At 36.0% G+C, this 18,911-nt stretch overlaps 1 protein-coding gene across 4 annotated transcripts in view; it reads left to right on the forward strand.

Moving 5' to 3' along the window:
* Positions 1-18,911, forward strand: part of LOC145284870 (zinc transporter ZIP4-like) — a 461,784-nt gene that overhangs the window by 372,367 nt on the left and 70,506 nt on the right. For all 4 annotated transcript variants that reach the window (XM_080133882.1, XM_080133881.1, XM_080133880.1 and 1 more), the window contains exon 2: positions 13,895-14,362. In XM_080133882.1, the coding sequence (XP_079990008.1) occupies positions 14,093-14,362 (270 nt within the window). In that variant the 5' untranslated portion in view covers positions 13,895-14,092. The remainder of the gene's footprint in view (positions 1-13,894; positions 14,363-18,911) is intronic.

The following is an 18,911-nucleotide window of genomic DNA, read 5'->3' on the forward strand; positions in this document are numbered from 1 at the left end:
AACTAATGATAGGACGATATTTTCTCCATTCCGATACAATTAGTGATTCTGTTTCATACTTTGAAGTCAGAATTTAAAAAAATTGAAAGTTATCCGGCTTAAATCAACTTAACGTGCTCTTTTACGCATGCGCAATTATACAGTTATACGTTAAGTCGGTTAATTTTTAAAGTTTAATATGCATGTGGACTTAAGGTATTAGCGAATAACGCCGGGGTGCAAAATGTTTTGGTTTCGATTTTAGCTGATAACACCCAAGATAACACCCAAGAATTTTTTTAACTCTTGAAATCACTTCTATATATTGGGTACAATATAATAATTAATAGAGAATCGGCACTATGATAAAATGGAAATCTGCATGGATTAAACTATCATATTTAAGCATATTTTATGACTGGGCAACCTCGGGCTGCTTGCTAGTTGTATACATTTCCCATGAAAGTGCCATTAATAACAATCAAAAATAAGTACTTCGTATTATTTGGGCTACTGTCCTCGTCTTGAGTGTTATTCTTACGTTTCAGACCTTCTTCGGGTTTTATTTGCAGGCTTTTGTTCTCATCTTCATAGTCATTTCATTACGTTTTTGCCAGATAATCCTCTTGCTGGTTTGGAATAGGATTGAAACCGCTATCTTTCACCTTAACCAAGAATTGTAGCGACTCAACGCCTTTATCCACTGCGCCACGGACTCTCTAGAGCGAAGAAGGCTTGTCTTATAAATCCAAGTTTTTCGTTCTTCTCCGGTCTTCCATCATCGAGTCTGTACCAAATGGTATATATATTTTATTTTTGGAATCCTTTGAGATGAGTAATTTGTATATTTATTTGCTCAATGTTATCCTCATCTTCATAGTTGTTTATTTCTTCAAGGTTATTCTATTGAAGTCGGGAAGCTGCATGGACGGAACCCATTATTTAATTCTGAGCAGCATGTTCTTGTTTTATCAGCCATAGCTGGCTAGATATTCTAAGTATTTTGGAATTGTATTTCTGAGTGTTGGCCACAGAGAGGATTGAACTTTCAATCTCACCAAGAGTAACTTTTATTTATTTTTTTTTACATAGGCATCGTCACTTATCAAGGCCAAGAGGTCATTCGAGGATAAGGGTTAAAGAGTGTACAGTAGAAATTGGACAATATAGTAATCGGTAGTAATGGAAATTCGGTAAATTTGTTAACTTATAATGAACGGCTCATCAAAAAATTGTTTATGTTAGACTTGAAAACAACCATATTGTAGTCAGCTGGAAAGCAGGGAGACGTGCAGTTCTAAGAAAGCTTTATTCATGGAATCTACGTTTAGATTTAGGCACAGATAAAGAGCAGGGGAAATTATTGATAGTGTTTTCTGCTAGACGGGTGTTTCCTATTAAAGTTTGGCGAGGGGGGGGGACCATAGATTGGAGATCAGCCGAGCACTTGTCATGAAAATAACGATAAAGCAGAGACAAACTCGCAACATCTCTTCTGTGAGATAGAGGTTGCAGGGATGAGAAAAGGACATTCCCTGCGAGGCTACGAAGTCTATTTGGAATTCTATCAAGGCAGGATAAATCCATTCTAGCAGCTCCTGTGCAAATATGTCAACAATATTCCATCCTTGGACGTACCTGGCTCTTATATAGATAGAGAATTGCATCAGCAGTGAGATATCTACTGGATCGATAGAAGGATCCCACCATTTTTCCAGCGGTCTTGGCAACGGATTTAATGTATGTGTTCCATTTAAGATCAGGAGTAAAGATCAAGCCCAGAAGCTTGTCAACACATAAGGCATCCCCAAGCCATTCATTTCAATTGCAATTAAATTGTGCCAAGTACTTTATCCGCCACGCCACGAGTCCAGAAAATTAAGAAACCAAATTCAGAAACATTATAATAAGGGTTAACATGTGTATCTATCAACCTGAGCGCATAACTAGCATGAAATGAGTGACGTAAATGTTCAAACTTTTATTATCATTTTAAGGTGTTGGCAATTATTTTTAAATGCATGTCAGAAGATATTTTTTTTAATTAAAAGAAGTTGAAATATTTTGGAGGATTAAGTAATTTGCTGGTTTATATATTCTTTTAATTTATTAGATTTCAGAAAATACTCGGCGAATGGCATCGAACAGGTTGACTTGGGTGTTGTGGGAGGTCATGTTGGCGATGTTCTCCACGTATGACCAAACTAAGTAGTCCAGCAGGTTCAGGTCGGGGGAGGAAGCGGGGCCAGTTTAAAAAAAAAAATAAGGGTATGAAGTTGTGGCACTCCTTCTGAAGCCAACGCTAGATCTCTGACTTTGTGGGCCGGCGTCGAGTCCTGCTGCCACACCCAAGGTCTGGCAATTGCTACCTGATTACACCAGCAGATCACATTCTTCAACACATTCAGGTACACGTTGGTGTTGACTATCAAGCAGACTTCAAGGATGTGTGGTAGCATGATATGGCCTTCACTTCAAACCACACCAAAGACCATAACCGTGGCCGGTAACTTCATTGAGCTGTGCCCTCAAGCGTTGAACCGTCTAAATTTGTATTTTGAGGGTGTTGAAAATGGTCCTGTTGTCATAACTTGGATCGGTAGAGAGCATGAGTTGTACAACGGCGCATCTCCGATCTCGCTCGTTGAATATTGTGTCACTTTCAGACATAATAGAAAGCTTCTATGGCTCTTGGGATTTTTGCACAACTGGCCAACTAGCATATGGTTTGCAACTAAAAAAAAAAGAAAAGAACCCCGGTTTTCATCCAACAAATAGAATCATCTTGTCTTTTCTAGGGCGACAATTTTATCGTTCCACGCTGTAGTATACTTAATTTAGGAGTCGGTCTGGATGAGAACAGAACAATACATTTCAATATTGAATGTCTAAAATTTAATGGCAGTAAATATTTTATGAAATAAATGCAATCCTATATTTCTAATAAGTTTGTGACTATGTATTTTACTATATTATGTAATGCATCGTTTATTTTAGTCCAATTTTAAATTCTTATAGCTAACTTGATGCGGATAAACTATTTTTAATATAATAATGTTTCTTTATCTTTCTATCTGTCTAGTTTATTTTTCAAAAACTGCTGGGCTAATCTGGCTTAAATTTTGTTATAAGGTGCAGCGACCTAAGTATTTGTTGTGGGGCATCACCCTCCAAATGGACTGTTCTATCCATTATATAAACCTTAGACCTTTTGATCCCAAGTGTGGATTAAACACCCGAGCGACCCTCGCCTGCTCGGTGACGTTTACTACTCTTTTCAGTTGTAACCATTTTACGTTATTGTTCCAGTAATACATTGTTTAAACTCTATTCCGTTGTTCTGTTTTCTTTGTGGCTTATTGCGACATTGGATTTGTTGAACGTACTCGCGTTTAAGTGTTTTTAAAAAAACTAAACACTGGCGACATTGGATTCTAGGAGCATACTAAAATCGAAACCAGTAATGACATTGAAAAAAATATTCGCGTTGAAATAGTATTCTAAAAATACTAACGACGTCGGACTCGAATGTTATCAAGCCTAAGTGTCTAACACAACACTTGCAACTGAAAGGTTCACGGTAACTAAAAAAACAAACGCAGAAAGTTCGTCACGACTTTCAAAGATTACACTGTATTTTTGCAAAATAGCGACTTTGAAAGGTAAATTTTTATACCTTTGGAAAAGAATTCGTCACTTGTGGTTTTCACTGCTAAAATCGGGCGTTATTTTTTTTCTCTGGAGAAAAATATACACAAGATTTCTTTCTTTAGACCATGAACTTTTTATATATTTTGTTCTGTTCGTTTTATTGTCTGGAGGAAGAAATAAGAAAGAATAAAACGGTTTTGTAAAATTCAGCGAACGTTTTGAAATTGCTAATGCTGACAAAACAAAATGGACGAATTGAAAGTAGCGTTGGAACATTTGACCAAGTTGCATATCGATGCCACAAAGCGTCAGTCACAATCCGAAAGACACTGGACTGAACGTCAAATACGAACCGAGGAACAGCAAAAGGAAGTTCAAAAACAGTTAGCCGAACGTCAATTACGAACAGAGTTAATTACAGAAATTGTTAATAATGCGAACGCGGAAAGCAATTCAGCATTTTCTCAGCATACAATATGGATCCCGATAGACAATTTTAAATACTAGGAAGTGGAAAAATCATTCGCAGCGTATTTTCGGCGTTATGAAGATTTTTTTAAAATATTGACTGCAGCAACTGGTCTGGTCAAAAGAAAACCAGACTTCCACTACGAAAATTGGAAACGGCTGAGCATGATAAATTCGTGGATTACCTCGGAAAATAACAAATTTACCGTCTCATTGAATGATAAATCTGCTAACAGAATTTTTCTCGCCAAAAACGTCTTTTTTCCATAAGCGTTGGAGATGTTTGAATGTAAAAGACGATAATGACGATTTTGCCACCTACGCAGCTGTAGTGAACAAACACTATGATGACTTCAAGTTGTCTGAACTAACAGCATACAATTTTAAATGTCTTGTGTTTGCGCAAGGGTTAACCTCGGAAAAAGATGCGGAAATCAGGCGAAGTCCTTACAAAATTAGAAAATGAACCAAACTTAACACTTCAAAAATTGACTGAGGATTGTCAAAAAGTAGAAATTATAAAAAAAGATGCAAGACATATCGAAGCAGGCATCGCGAATATAAACAAGTAACTAAGAAAAAACCGTCGAAATGGCACACAGACACTAACCACCGAAACTCAGAAAAACTAAAAGCATCGAGCGCTTGTTTCAGATGTGGTGGAATACATTGGGTAAGGGATTGCCCATTTTTTAACAAAAAGATGCCATGTATGCAATAAATCGGTCATAAAAGTTCGCACTGTAGGAAAACTCAGAATAGAAGCCGTGTACGTCAAATCAGAACTAAGGACGTCGTAGATGAAAATCTACGCAAATATGTAACGGTTAACATTTTCAGCAAGACTTAAATTCCAATTAGACAGTGGATCGGATCTTTCAATAATAAATCTCAAAACGTGGAAAATATTACCAAAGCCGACTATGTTAAAAACTAACAGAACAGCGACAGCCGTTAATGGTACAAAAATTCATTTTGAAGATGAATTACTTACAAACGTCACTTTACGGGGAAAAACAAATAAAAACTAAGATTGTATGTGCTAAAAGATAGTGAGAACCTGTTCGGTTCTGACAGCATGGAGGAGTTTCGTCTCTGGGATCTTCTTATATCCACATTCTGCAAGAAAATAGATACTCGCCCAGCAGAAACAGAGAAACATAACTTGTTTTAAAAAAATTCACAAACGTATTTACTCCTGGCCAGGGGAGATGTACAAAAATGGCCTCAGATTTTAAGTTGAAACCTGGCACACAACCGGTGTTTAAAAAGAAACGTGATATCCCGTTCGCTTCCCTGAACAAAATAAATCAGGAACTTGACAGATTAGAAAGCATCGGTATACTGGCTAAAATTGAATATAGTGAATGGGCTGCTCCGGCAGTTTACGTAAAGAAAAGGTCCGGGGAAATTTGCGTTTGCGCCGACTTCGCGACCGGACTCAACGGGTCCTTAGAAGATTTTCACAATCCATTACCTAGTTCAGTAGTGTTTACGAAATTAAATGCCGGCAAGTTTTTTTTTTTTTTTTTTTTCTAAGATCAACCTAAGCGACGCTTACCGGCAGATTCCAGTAAACGACAAAAACGCTAACCTCCTCTGTATTAACACTCATCGGGGTTTGTACAAATACGAAAGACTTGCGTTTGGTGTAAAGGTGGCACCCGCAATATTCCAGCAAATAATGGATACTATGCTGTCTGGCTTGAACACCGCAATCGCATATCTTGATGACATTATCATAGCGAGCAAAAGCAGGGAGGAACATAAAAAACATATCAGACAAGTATTCAGTCGAATACAAGATTATGGATTTAAGATCAAAGCAGATAAATGCAAGTTTTTTTACAAACAATTAAATACCTTGGCCAAATAATCGATAAAGATGGCAGACGTCCAGACCCAGATAGGGCGACCGCTATTAAAGAAATGCCGGCATCAGTTAACATAACTCAATTGCAGAGTTTTTTTAAGTTTGGCAAATTATTACCAGGGGTTCATTCTAAATATGCACAAATTGCGCGCACCACTTAATGAATTGCTGAAAAAAGGATAAGGCTTGAGAGTGGACAGAAGATTGCCAGAAATCATTCCAAGAAATAAAAAGAATCCTGACTTCAAAACTATTCCTAGCGCATTTCAATCCGCAGTTGAACATAAAAGTAGCTGACGACGCTAGTCAATATGGCGTCGGGGCGTGCATGCTACATCGAATGCCAGATGGCTCGAAACAGCCTACTCCTTTTGCATCATGGACTCTCTTGCCAGCGGAAAAGAATTATTCTCAGATCGAGAAAGAGGCCTAGGAATTATATTTGCAGTTTCAAAATTCTACCGGTTCTTGTACGGAAGACATTTTTTTTACAAACCGACCATAAGCCGTTGATATCCATTTTTGGATCAAAAAAAGGACTTCCAACATTCACTGCTAACCGACTATTAAGATGGGGAACTTGTGAAACTATCACTCCCCGGGAGGGTTACTTAGTTGGGGAATGTCTTGTGAACGCAACCAGCTCCCCGGGGAATAAACGATATCCAACGATAGACACATGTTGGAAACATCAACGAAAACGGGTCGATATGTTGTCGGCTATAACTGTCTGGCAGGGGTCGCATTATGTGTGGTCATTGCAGGCATCTTCCCATCGTCGCTTCTTGTGTAGTCATTGTGTCGTTACAGGCAGCTTTCTGTCGTCGGCATTAATGGTATGCTGAAATCGAATACTTGTATGAAAACAGCGAACGAATGCATTTTTATAAAAATAAATATAATTTATTAAACAGTTAACGAGTAGAAAACATTTTTAGTCGACCCATCGCGTATAGCGACTAAACTTCAACTGTTTTTTAAACAATGAAATTCTATTTCATTTCTCCCTTTCTTCATTGAAAGAGAGAAAAAGGGAGTGAATGATAGAAATAGAGAAAAAGAGAGAAAAATATGCGTTTCATACAATGCTTTGTTTTTCAACTTCAGATATCCGCGTGTAAGTCTGACCTTTCTGGAATGATTTTGACACTGCTAAAAGTTTCATAACACCTGTCATTCAAACCCAATCGACACGATCTAACATTCCCAACCCCACAAAACACCTGCATGGAACGTTTTTAACTCATCACAAAGTAAGGTACAAGGTTAGAAGCTAGATATAGGGGTTATTAATGTAGAAGCCTCCAGCTCCCTTAAAAAGGGGCTAGCCATTGTGCCATATTCCCCCCTCTTTTTGTGACCTTTGCTATCACTAGAAATGTCATATCGTCGGTTGGTTGGCACAATGATTATTTTTTAATTCATTTTCTCTTCTCTCAATTATTCTCAAGTATTAATCACTCTGTTTTTACGCATAAATTCTTTTGATCATTTTTTTTTTTTTAAATAAAATATTTTTTATGTTATTTTATTTATTTTGAAAACCCTTTATCTTCCCCTGTTAATTTTTTTTTTCTCATTCAATTTTATGGACTTTTATTTATTTATTAATTTATTTTGAAACATTCAATCTTTTGATTATTTTTTTTAATATAATATTTGATCAATTTGTTGTATTTTTTTTTCGATAAACGTTAGTCGTTCTCTATTTCGTTTTATAGTCATTTGAATTTTCATGGACTTTTTGTGAAACTTTACTTGTTTGGAATTTTTCAACATTTTTTGTGGGTGTGTGTGTTGGTGACGATTTCTCTTTGCTTTTTTCCTTTTTTTTTCAACCTTTTTGTCCATTTTCAAGTTTTTTGTTTTGAAGTCGGCTTCTACTTATAATGTTGGGCAGGGGTAAATTCGAGAATTCTGTAAATTGTGGGTTATCGAAATATTTTCTACGCATTTGAGTTTTGGGATTTTTGTCTGAAGGGATTTATCACTGAAAGACCCTTTTTCCGAAAGGAAAAGTCCTGTGAAAAGCCGGCAGTTTTTCTGAGGCTTTTAGTGTTCACAAGTACCTGTGGTGTGGATAGGTGGGGGCATACTTTAATTGCCGCTGTTACAGGTTTCTTTTTTCGGACTGGAGATTGATGTTGACGGGTGAGTTCTTTTTTTTGTTGTTTGTTAGAAACTACTCCAACAGTGCTCGTCAATGCAGTGCACGGCGGTAACTTGACTCTACCACTGGTATTATTACCAAGTCGGATGTTCACTCGTCTAACCGTTAGTTGGTTAGGGTGAAAGGTTATTTGGGCTTGGTTTCTTTGCAACCAGTCTGCACCTAATATCAACTCCCGGTCTAAGTCTGGGGTGATATAAAACCTAGACGAAGTTTGCGCCTTCTTAATTTTAATATGCAGATGGGCCATACTTTTTAGTGGCATCCTTTGCCCGTTAGCGAAAGTAACTGTTAGGTTAGAATCTCTTAACTCTCCTTTATGCGTTTTAACTCCTCAAAAACTGATGATTTTAGGAGCGAGACTTCCGATCCAGTATCGATCAGTGTCTCTATCTGTCTACCTCTTATTTTAACTATACACTTCCTTCTGGAGCTCTGGTTGGGTGTCACTATTTTTCCGAGTTTTCTTGACCGATTTATTTCTTTGGTGGGCCCGTTTAGGTCTGCTCTCACCACGTTCTGGACATCCATGACCTCTAGTGTTTATCCTTCCCAGGGTTACTCCTTTCTTTGAGGGTTTTCCATGGTTGCAACGGGTCGATACGTCGTCGGCTATAACTGTCTGGCATGGGTGGTCATTGCAGGCATCTTCCCATCGTCACATTGTGTCGTTACAGGCAGCTTTCTGTCGTCGGCATTAATGGTATACTGAAATCGAATACTTGTATGAAAACAGCGAACGAATGCATTTTTATAAAAATATAATCTATTAAACAGTTAACGAGTAGGAAACATATTTAGTCGACCCATCGCGTATAGTGACTAAACCTCAACTGTTTTTAAACAATGAAATTCTATTTCATTTCTCCTTCTTCATTGAAAGAGAGAAAAAGGGAGTGAATGATAGAAATAGAGAGAGAGAGAGAGAGAGAAATATGCGTTTGATACAATGCTTTGTTTTTCAACTTCAGATATCCGCGTGTAAGTCTGACCTTTCTTGAATGATTTTTCTAAAAGTTTCATAACACCTGTCATTCAAACCCAACCGACATGATCTAACATTCCCAAACCCACAAAACACCTGCATGAAACGTTTTTAACTTCATCACAAAGTCAGGCACAGATTAGAAGCTAGATATAGGGGTTATTAATGTAGAACCCCACAGCTCCCTTAAAAAGGGACTAGCCATTGTGCCACAAACTATTCTGCTGAACTATAATTTTACAATTCAATTTCTCCCCTCAAAACAACTAGCCCATGCAGACGGTCTATCGAGACTGATTTCTACCAAAATGGAACCTCTTGAATATTCAGTAATCGCGGCACTACGTATTAATAGTGATGTAAAACCCATGATAAACAATATTATCCGAACTGCCGGTCACACTTCAGGAAATTAAGTCAGAATCCCTAAATGACAATTTCATTCAAACCATGAAGCAGAAATTAGCACTGGGTGACACCAGTTCAGACATTTTTTCTGGTTGCGACGAAATACTGTTATACGGTGAAAGGGTTGTCATACCCCCAAACCCTTCAAAAAAGAATTCTCATGGATTTTCACATAGGGCATCCAGGAATAAACAAAATGAAAAGCCTAATTAGAAGTTTTGTTTATTGGCCAGCTATGGACCAAGATATTACTGACATGGTGAACAGACGCAAAGCACCACCGATAACATATAAACCTTGGCCTAAGGCTGAACAACCATTGTCGAGAATCCACATCGATTATGCGGGACCTGTGGAGGATTTTTACTACCTGATAGTAGTTGACTCTTACTCTAAATGGCCAGAGGTACTAAGAGGCAAAAAAACCGACCACGGCAACGACAATTTTTTTTTTATTGGAATTGTTTGCTCGGTTTTGGGGTTGTAGACTGTCTGGTTAGCGACAACGTTACATAGTTCACCTCGACAGAGTTCAGAGAATTCTGCGAGACGTATCAAGTCAAGCATATTACGACACCCCAGTACCACGCCAGAAGCAATGGCCAGGACGAACGCTTCGTCGATACGTTTAAAAGGGCATTTAAAAAAAGGCGTCCGGTACTCCGACAGAAAAGGCCTTTCGGCAATTTTTTGCAGGGTTACAGAATCACGAGAAATCCGAACAAACCAGATGCGGGATCCCCAGCAGAAATCATGTTTGGACGGAAAATAAAACCCGTATTTGATAAACTGCTACCCAAACACGTAGTATACAAGAGAACCTCTACAATGCCAACGAAACGGTTTAACAGCGGAGATAACGTGTATTTTAGACATTTTAGAAAAAACGTTTCTTTTTGGGAACAGGGCACGATCTTACGAAGAATCGGCCATGTTACATACATCATTCAGGGCCCAAAGTTCCAACATAAGAGGCACCTGAACCAAATCGGGAAACGCTTCTACGAGGATCAAAAAGAACAATCGCAGGACGGCAATGAGGCGATTGAAACTGTATGACTGTTTTGACATAGACCCTCCAAAAGGGATGTCAGAACCGAAACGCTCCAACAGAAAGAGGAAGCGCACACACCCCTTGGTGGTCTGTCCCAAAAGGAAGAAATACTGATTTTCACAACCGCAGAAATCAGCTTGGGAGGGGGGGGAATCACCCTCCAAATGGACTGTTCTATCCATTATATAAACCATAGACCTTTTGATCCCAAGTGTGGATTAAACACCAGAGCAACCCTCGTCTGCTCGGTGACGTTTACTACTCTTTTCAGTTGTAACCTTTTTACGCTGTTGTTCCAGTAATACATTGTTTAAACTCTATTCCATTGTTCTGTTTTCTTTGTGGCTTATTGCAAGCCATAACAGTATTATATCTGTCCGTCCTATAGTTAGAGATTAGTATTATGCAAAAATGAATACAAAATTCAAAATGAATCATAAATTTAATATAAAACAGCCATTCTAAGTTTATAACGTTCATCCATTTATAGCGTGCTAAAACGTCTACTAAAATATAAAACAACTTGTGATAGAACCACAACGGCGCATGCGTGTCTCGCATGTAAATATTGAGACGATAAAAACATGACCACTTAGAAAAAAATGTATAAAAAGAAAAGGAAAAGATCTGTTCATTGAGTTCATTTAGCTGTTTCTGATAGTGCATATAATCTTGCAGCGGGCTCGTTGCGACGCTGGAGGGGAGGGGGGTCGTTCAGAAATACCAGGTGAAGATACTTCAGTTACGTTGGAATATTTAACTAGGTTTTAGAAGGCGGGATTTGAGCACAATCTTCCATTTGAGAATTCAAATATTTCAGATTTGCATGCAATGTTATTCATAGTCATTAGACATGAATAAAGAAATTAAAATCCTAGGGACCTTAAGTCACATTTAGCTTAAGTATTAATCTTTAGACATATTTTAGAATCAAAATCGTAATGGATTCTAATCAAGATGAGAATAAATATTCTGGACATAAGGTTTAGTAGTATATCTTCGTAAACGAATATAAACCAGTTGCAAACCTGTTCTTTTCGGAAAAATAATTTTACCTATGCTGGAATGGGTATTCTATTTTAATTAGAAAATATAATTTTAATAAAAAGACCAGTTAAAAGATGTTGAGTAATATATAAAAGTTTACAGCGGAAATAATATTTACTAAAACATGAAAAATATAAAGTATTCCTACTATTATATAAAAGGAATTTTGTCTGTATGTCTGCGAGTTCGTTCTTTATGTACTCAAGAACAGCTAAAATTTCATACAAAAGTTCCTTTATGTGCCTGACAGTGTTCTTAGATAGGTTTTGTATCGGAATGTCTTCGATGTATCGATAATCTTGTAATCAAATACTAAAATACAAAAATTAAGCAACTGTAAAAACAAAAAAAAAATAAGCTTTCTTTTAGTTGTAAATTTTTTGGGATTGCGTGCGTCGTATCCATGCTAGCTAATACATATTATTTACTTATTTGCTTCTCCCGCTCATTAACTTTCGCTCACATTAAATTTAATTTGTGTCATTTTAAAGTCCACTTCATTTTTTTTCTTAATTTTTCATATTAAATGCATTATTCAGACGACTGTTCTCAGCTCGTGTTATTTAAACGTTTTGGTTGCCGTAAACTCCTCCTTCTTCAGGTACATCTTGTCGAATTCTGAAATCTTCCCGTCGAACTCTGAGACAGAAGTGTGGAATCTTTCTGTCGAACAAAAATATACACCTGAATATATATTCAACATAAGAACAATAGTGGAAAGAAACCAAACCTCAACGCTTATCTTGGAAATTCCAAAATATTATTTCTCAATTTTTATTTGTTTATTTTTATCCATATTTTTTTTTTCATTATTTCTTCTTTTTCATCTCCCTCTTTCTATGTGCTAATGTCTTGGTGGCATTCATCGCATTCATTCATCTTAAAACTAACTCTGAAATTACATTATTTTCAGTCAACATCCCATCTAGATAAGTAGCCAGATTTAGTTAATATTGGACATTAAACGAATTCAAAACATAGATTTTCTTTTAATCGATCTTTCTTCTCTTCTAAAATTCATAAAAAACAATGATAGCATCTGTATTATTTAGATTATCCGGACTATTGCTCTCGTCTTGAGTGTAATTGTCACAGGTTTTCGGTCGATGTAACCTAATCTTTTACAGGTAAATCTTGTCGAACTGTTTTATATGCACGGAATTTGAAATGGAACTCTTTATTTAATTAAATTATTTTATCCGCATTAAAATAATTGTCAGATAATACACCTTATGTTTTTGTTTATAACCTGTGTTATTGTTTTTAGTTTAGCTTTATTACTGTTTGAATATTTTATTTTTTTTATCTATTTTATCTTTTGCTTTTATTCATCTTAAATTTTAGTTTATCTAGTACTGGCAGATTCCGTTTCCTAACATTTCCCGGGAGAATTTTTTAAATACTGCTAACTAAAAATTATCAAATATACTTTTGTAATACATACATATATTTTTTTGTAATATAATACATATATATGTACATTTTGTGTAATATAATACATATATATGTACATTTTGTGTAATACATATAAATACATTTTTAATGTATATGAATGCTTAAGATTAATTCATGTGTTTATATGTAAACACCGCAAAAGTATTCACAAGCTTTAATTTCATGCTTATTCCTATTCGAGTCTCGTAAGTTAATGAAATTGTATTCTTTGTTATTAAGTGTTCATTAGCGAATTCTAATACTTGCTACAGAATAGAAAAGGAGGCATCTCGTAAAAATAATTTTCAGATTCCTCTAACCCACACACGCAATAGAAAACTTAAAATAAGCATTGAAGTAGGTTTTATTTACTATTAACTTTTGCTTAAAATTAATGTAAATGAAAATACCATATAATTTAAGGAATGTGTAAAATATTTAAAACTCTAATGTATATTTTTCTTAATCCGAAAATGAGCACCAATCTAACCATATGTAACCGTTAATTTGGTAGAAAGCCCATATTCTAATTCAACGGTTGTGAATTTTAGAGATCAAAAAGTCTATTTCTAATTATATACTTCCACTTTTCAGTTGCAATCGCCGGCCATTCTACGTAATCATGAAGTAAAAGGCCGATATATTTTCTCCGTTGATATTGAACAAAATGGATGTAAAAATTCCACTCAATTTTCTTCATCAATAAGACCTTTGATGTCATTATGGGACCTTTAAATTCTGCTTTCATTGCATATTTCTAAACAAATTCCTTGAATTTTTTGTAAACCGACCCTGTAAAATAACCTTTTCTTTTCTATTGTTCAGTGCCTGTCCGTGGATGACCTCGTCCAAATCTCAACTGACGATTTAAAGCACAACTTATCCAGAAGTGAGTTCTCTAACTTCGCTTTAGTCCTTTTCTATCGTCTGCAAGCGAAGGAAAAACTGTGCAAAACTCCACCGAAACTGAATCTTTCTGAATACGAACGACTGACCGTGAATTTGTTGGTTGATGACCAGCGGATGGTATCCGCGATCAAACTGGACCAGGTTCTTCACAGGCTTACCGGAACAACTCACCATGACGACGATCATGATGATGATCATCACCATGACGATCATGATGATCATGATGATGATCATCACCATGACCATGAGAAGCATAATCACGATCGACGTCGAAGATCGTTGAAAAAAGGCTCAAATACAGGATCCTCCAAAATGCTCGCTGGTTCTCGTGAACACGACGATCACGATGATGAACTAGAGTTACCTCCCCTTTACAAACCAAAGGTAAGCTTTTACATTTAACTTTTGTGTGACGCGTTATGATTTTCACTGTTTATTCGGACTATCGTCATAAGGCTTTGCTATTGTTTACAAGACCTGAAGCAAGTTATTGATTGGCCAGGTACTTGCATTTGTATGTGAATATCAAGATAACGAATGGATAACAAACTCGATGTCATTATGAGAAGTTATGTTTTGCATAGATTGAATACTACTAAGCATTCAATCTAAGCAAAACATAACTTCTCATAATGACATCGAGTTTAACATCCGTTCTAATTTCTCAATTCTGTTAGCAACGTCTTGTCGTTTGGTGAATTGCTTATAATTTAATTTCAAGAAAATTAGATTGTTCTTATATTGGCGGTTACGATAAAATCGAGGTCTCGCATGGCATCTGCTGGCAAGTACTGCTTCTCACACACTGATAATTTAATATTCAAAAATTGAACTTGTGATATTGATCAATATTTTGGTATCAATCGGGCAATCTTGCACCATATAACACAAAGATAATAATGTAAATGAAAAATTCGGTTCTAATAGCAGGATATTTCTAGATATCAAAAGTGATAGATCAAGTGATATTTTCCACGATGTTTCTGTCATTGTAACCTCCGACTTTCTTCAGGTGTATCATTCTGCCAAACTCGAGAATTATTTTGGCGAATATTAGAATTACTAACAATATTAGAATTACTAACAATACTAGAATTGCTGGCAATGCTAGAATCACTAGAATTGACGTAGTAAATAAAGTACTTTGTAAATTTCAACTATGAGTTACACTGTTCTGGAGCTTTGTGATTCAATTTTCAGTGCTGATGATATTTAAAAAATACAATTGCGAATAACTTAGAACTTCTATCTAGTCATGGCTGACAGAAAGTGAGCCTACAACCCTTCTAAGGATACAACCCTTGTGAAGCAAATAAGTTTCAGTCGAAATTCCATAAAGATTCTCGAGTTCGACAAAACAATTCTCGAGTTCGAGAGAAAAATCCCCCAGTTCTATAGAATACAGATGAAAAAGGTCGGAGATTATATCGCCCGAACCTTTTGTGAAAATAATACCCGAGACGAGAATAGTAGTCCGAAGAATACAGGTAGTGAAAATAATCAATTCTCATCTGAAACGTAGAGAAAATCTGTCCGATACGTTTGTGCCACTCCACAACAATACGATCTGCCACCTGCCAAGCCCGGAGCTTTGTTTACCATGTATAGCTTGCATTCATTATGTTTTTATACTCTGAGAGGAACCGCTCCCTAGATTATCTTCCACCTTCTGTTTAAATGTGGTTAGGTAGGACACAGCTGGTATATTAGATGTTCTCTCTTTACCATTTTGCTTTTCTACCTGCTTCTTGGTCTTTTCCATTGCTGGGAGGTCCATTCTGTCGCTCTGTATACTCACCTAAGGTCTGTATATCTCGAAAGATGATTCGCCCAGCTATGTTTATCGATGCCGTTTACTCCAGTGTGTTGCCTGATAGAGGTGTTTATTTCTTTAATACAAATTGGTGTCGATCATAATGTTCCATTTTGCATTATACAACTGTAAGCGTTTATTAGAAATTTCATATATCGATTTCCCAGTTTTAGTTTGGTTTTTACCGCATTATTTTCTAATCTATCGCATTATATTAGATGTATATTTCGATCTAGAAGCTCGAAGCATATAGAGGCAAGATACGATCGGGTTTATGATAATTATGCAGTTTCAAATCGAATAGCCTGAGGTGTAAATACTGATAGACAAAGCTTATCGTAGGCATGCATAGACGCATCTGAAAATCGAATGTATATTTACATAGACTATTAAACGTTATGGTGTTTAGGGAGTTTTTTTTTCTGTTCGTACGCAAATAAAAACGCAATTAGATTATACAAAATCAATAGGCAAGCGACAAATCACTAAAGAAATTATATATATATATATATATATATATATTGTTACATGATAAGGGCTGTCCCCTGTTCATGTAAGTATAAAAATAGAGAGATTAGTTAAAATGAAAATAAGAGAAAGCAGAAATCGAACCCTGGACATAAGTTTTAAAGAACAATAGGTTTAAATGGAATGTCCAGTAAATAGTTAATTCGGATGAAATAAATAATAAATAAACTATTCAATTGTTAAAAGAATGTGGATAATAAAATATGGGTTAAATAAATTAGATATGTAGGTTAAATTCCTTTGTGGAAACAACACAAGAAAAATAGGTTATTGGGAAATCAATGTCGGAAACGTGCAAAGTCGCGCATGTTGAAACACGTGAATTTTGCTCACGTGGCCGGGATGCATGGATTTCTCAATATAGGAAGTGGGAGTTAGTTGGTCGCAGAGAGACAGTCAGGGGAGACAGTCAGGGGAGACGGTCAGTGAGAAAACTCAGAGACAGGCAGACGTCTGAAGCGAGACGTCACTTCAGAAATTAAAATGTGAAACTTTGAATTCTTGGTGATGGAACGACCGGTCGTGAGGAAATAAATTCAGCAGGTGTTTTGTGATAAAGCTCATCTTTGTGTTTGTGATTTCTACAAAAAGGTAAATTGTATTGTTATTATATGTCTGTGTTATAAAATGTCATTACATACACCTCTCTCTCTCTAAGATACAACATCATATGTAATAAGACAAGAACTCTCACTAAGACTCATATCATTACTAATAAGAACTCTCACAAGAAAAAGCATCACTTATAATAGTCTCTCTCTAAGACTCTTTAATGAAACCCCTATATAACAATATGAGAGACAATAAAATAAAGTAATAGAGCAAATAAAAAGGACAATCACACCCAAAAAATGGCATCGACTAATAGTTTGCATCTTATTTTTTTCAACAATTTGGTCTATTCGGGGTCAAATCGCAGTGCACTGAGAAAGCTTCACATCTCTCCCCACAGTAACTAAGTCCACAATACATTGTAGATTGCATTGCACTGTAGAGAATCTACTGTTGATTTAAAAAAATAATTTTCATATAATGGCTTGAATTAAAGTATACCATGCAAAAGTAAAATATCATGGTTCAACTAAGCGGAAACCTCCATTTCGAACGCTTCCATGTCATATCAAAGATCCTTCTTTTGATTTTATACACCGGACCCTGTAGCTTGTGTGGTGACCAAACTTATCAACTGCACTTGTGGTGTTAGGCTGTGTAAGGATGTTTACTTAGCGAAATGGGACTCTCTTCTTTAATTGGATATTCGATTATCGATATTTATCGGAGAAATTCCGATATAAAATCTAAGGTTTCCAAACACAAATTACATTTATATGAAATTTCAAAAATATCAGCCTAGCCGTTTTGGAGTCAATAGAGAACAAAATCGTACACGTATAAAGTGCTTTTAATACATAAATTGAGATATATCCTGACGTGTATACATTATATAATTGTATCGCTATAGTTTCCGGGATGTAAGTTCACTGAATCTCCGATCTTTTATCAAAAATGGCTCATTGACAGGAAGAGCGTTATTATTGTATGTTTATTTATTTAGCCAAATATTATTGGCTACACATGTACCAACATGTTTCCGCTGCAATTCCTTAAGAAAATCAGTCTCGGGGGGGGCGGATTTTTATCGTCATTTAAATCGTCATTCTTTTATACAGTCTCTTTCTGTGATTCGAAAAAAGAAAAATAATAATAAAAAGAATGAAAGAAAGAAGGAATGGATAGATAAAGAGAGAGTAGAGAAAATCGTATGTTGTACAAAATTAATACCGGAGTTCGAATCTTACGTGAGTCTCGAAAATTTTGTTCTTACTGGATACGGGTTTTTACAAATGTAATGAAATAAAACTAGCATAATAACGTAAAAATAACATAAAAATAACATTCCATAATTATTTTTCTTAACTAGGTGGCTTTTTAGGTAACTCTAAACAAAGCTAGGCATAGAACATTCGGCATTAATCCAAAACTAATCATTTTTGCTTAAAACCTAATAAATACAATACATTTATATATTCGTCGTAGTTACTTGCTCTCAGATGCAAATATTATATAGCTTATTTTTAACAGAGAAAATTTCTTCGTATAAAATGTAGAAGCGAGATGAAGTTGGAAAATGACACACCGAGTTACTGTACCAACATCACTAATAGAGAAGTGGGTATGAACTAGTATATTATTTACATTGTGTTTGTTCGGACAAGAGTGAGGTAGCAATTAATAGATTCTACTGAATTACAATTATGTTTACTGTTTCAACCGAAATGTTTTTAAATGTTTTATTTTATTGCATTTTCACCCTCAAACATGGCATAGTGCTACTTTGATGTTAGGGGATACTCTCTAGGACATAATTGCAGATACACTAGAGAGTTTAGCAGCAATATGTCTATTCACATTACATTTGAATTTCTGTATGCTAGAACAGTCTCGGAAACAGGAACTCGGAATGGAATTCCAAAGTTTAGCAGTTCTGGGAAGAAACTATTAAAGTATAAGGCTTCCAGGGATCTGTGTAGGGGTGAGATTTTGCTGCTTGTCGGGTTTGTTGGGGGTATTTACGTCGAGAGGGTATAAGAG

This window comes from Euprymna scolopes, chromosome 9 (assembly GCF_053919585.1).
Source record: "Euprymna scolopes isolate OS-2025 chromosome 9, ASM5391958v1, whole genome shotgun sequence".
NCBI classification, from domain to species: Eukaryota; Metazoa; Mollusca; class Cephalopoda; order Sepiida; family Sepiolidae; genus Euprymna; species Euprymna scolopes.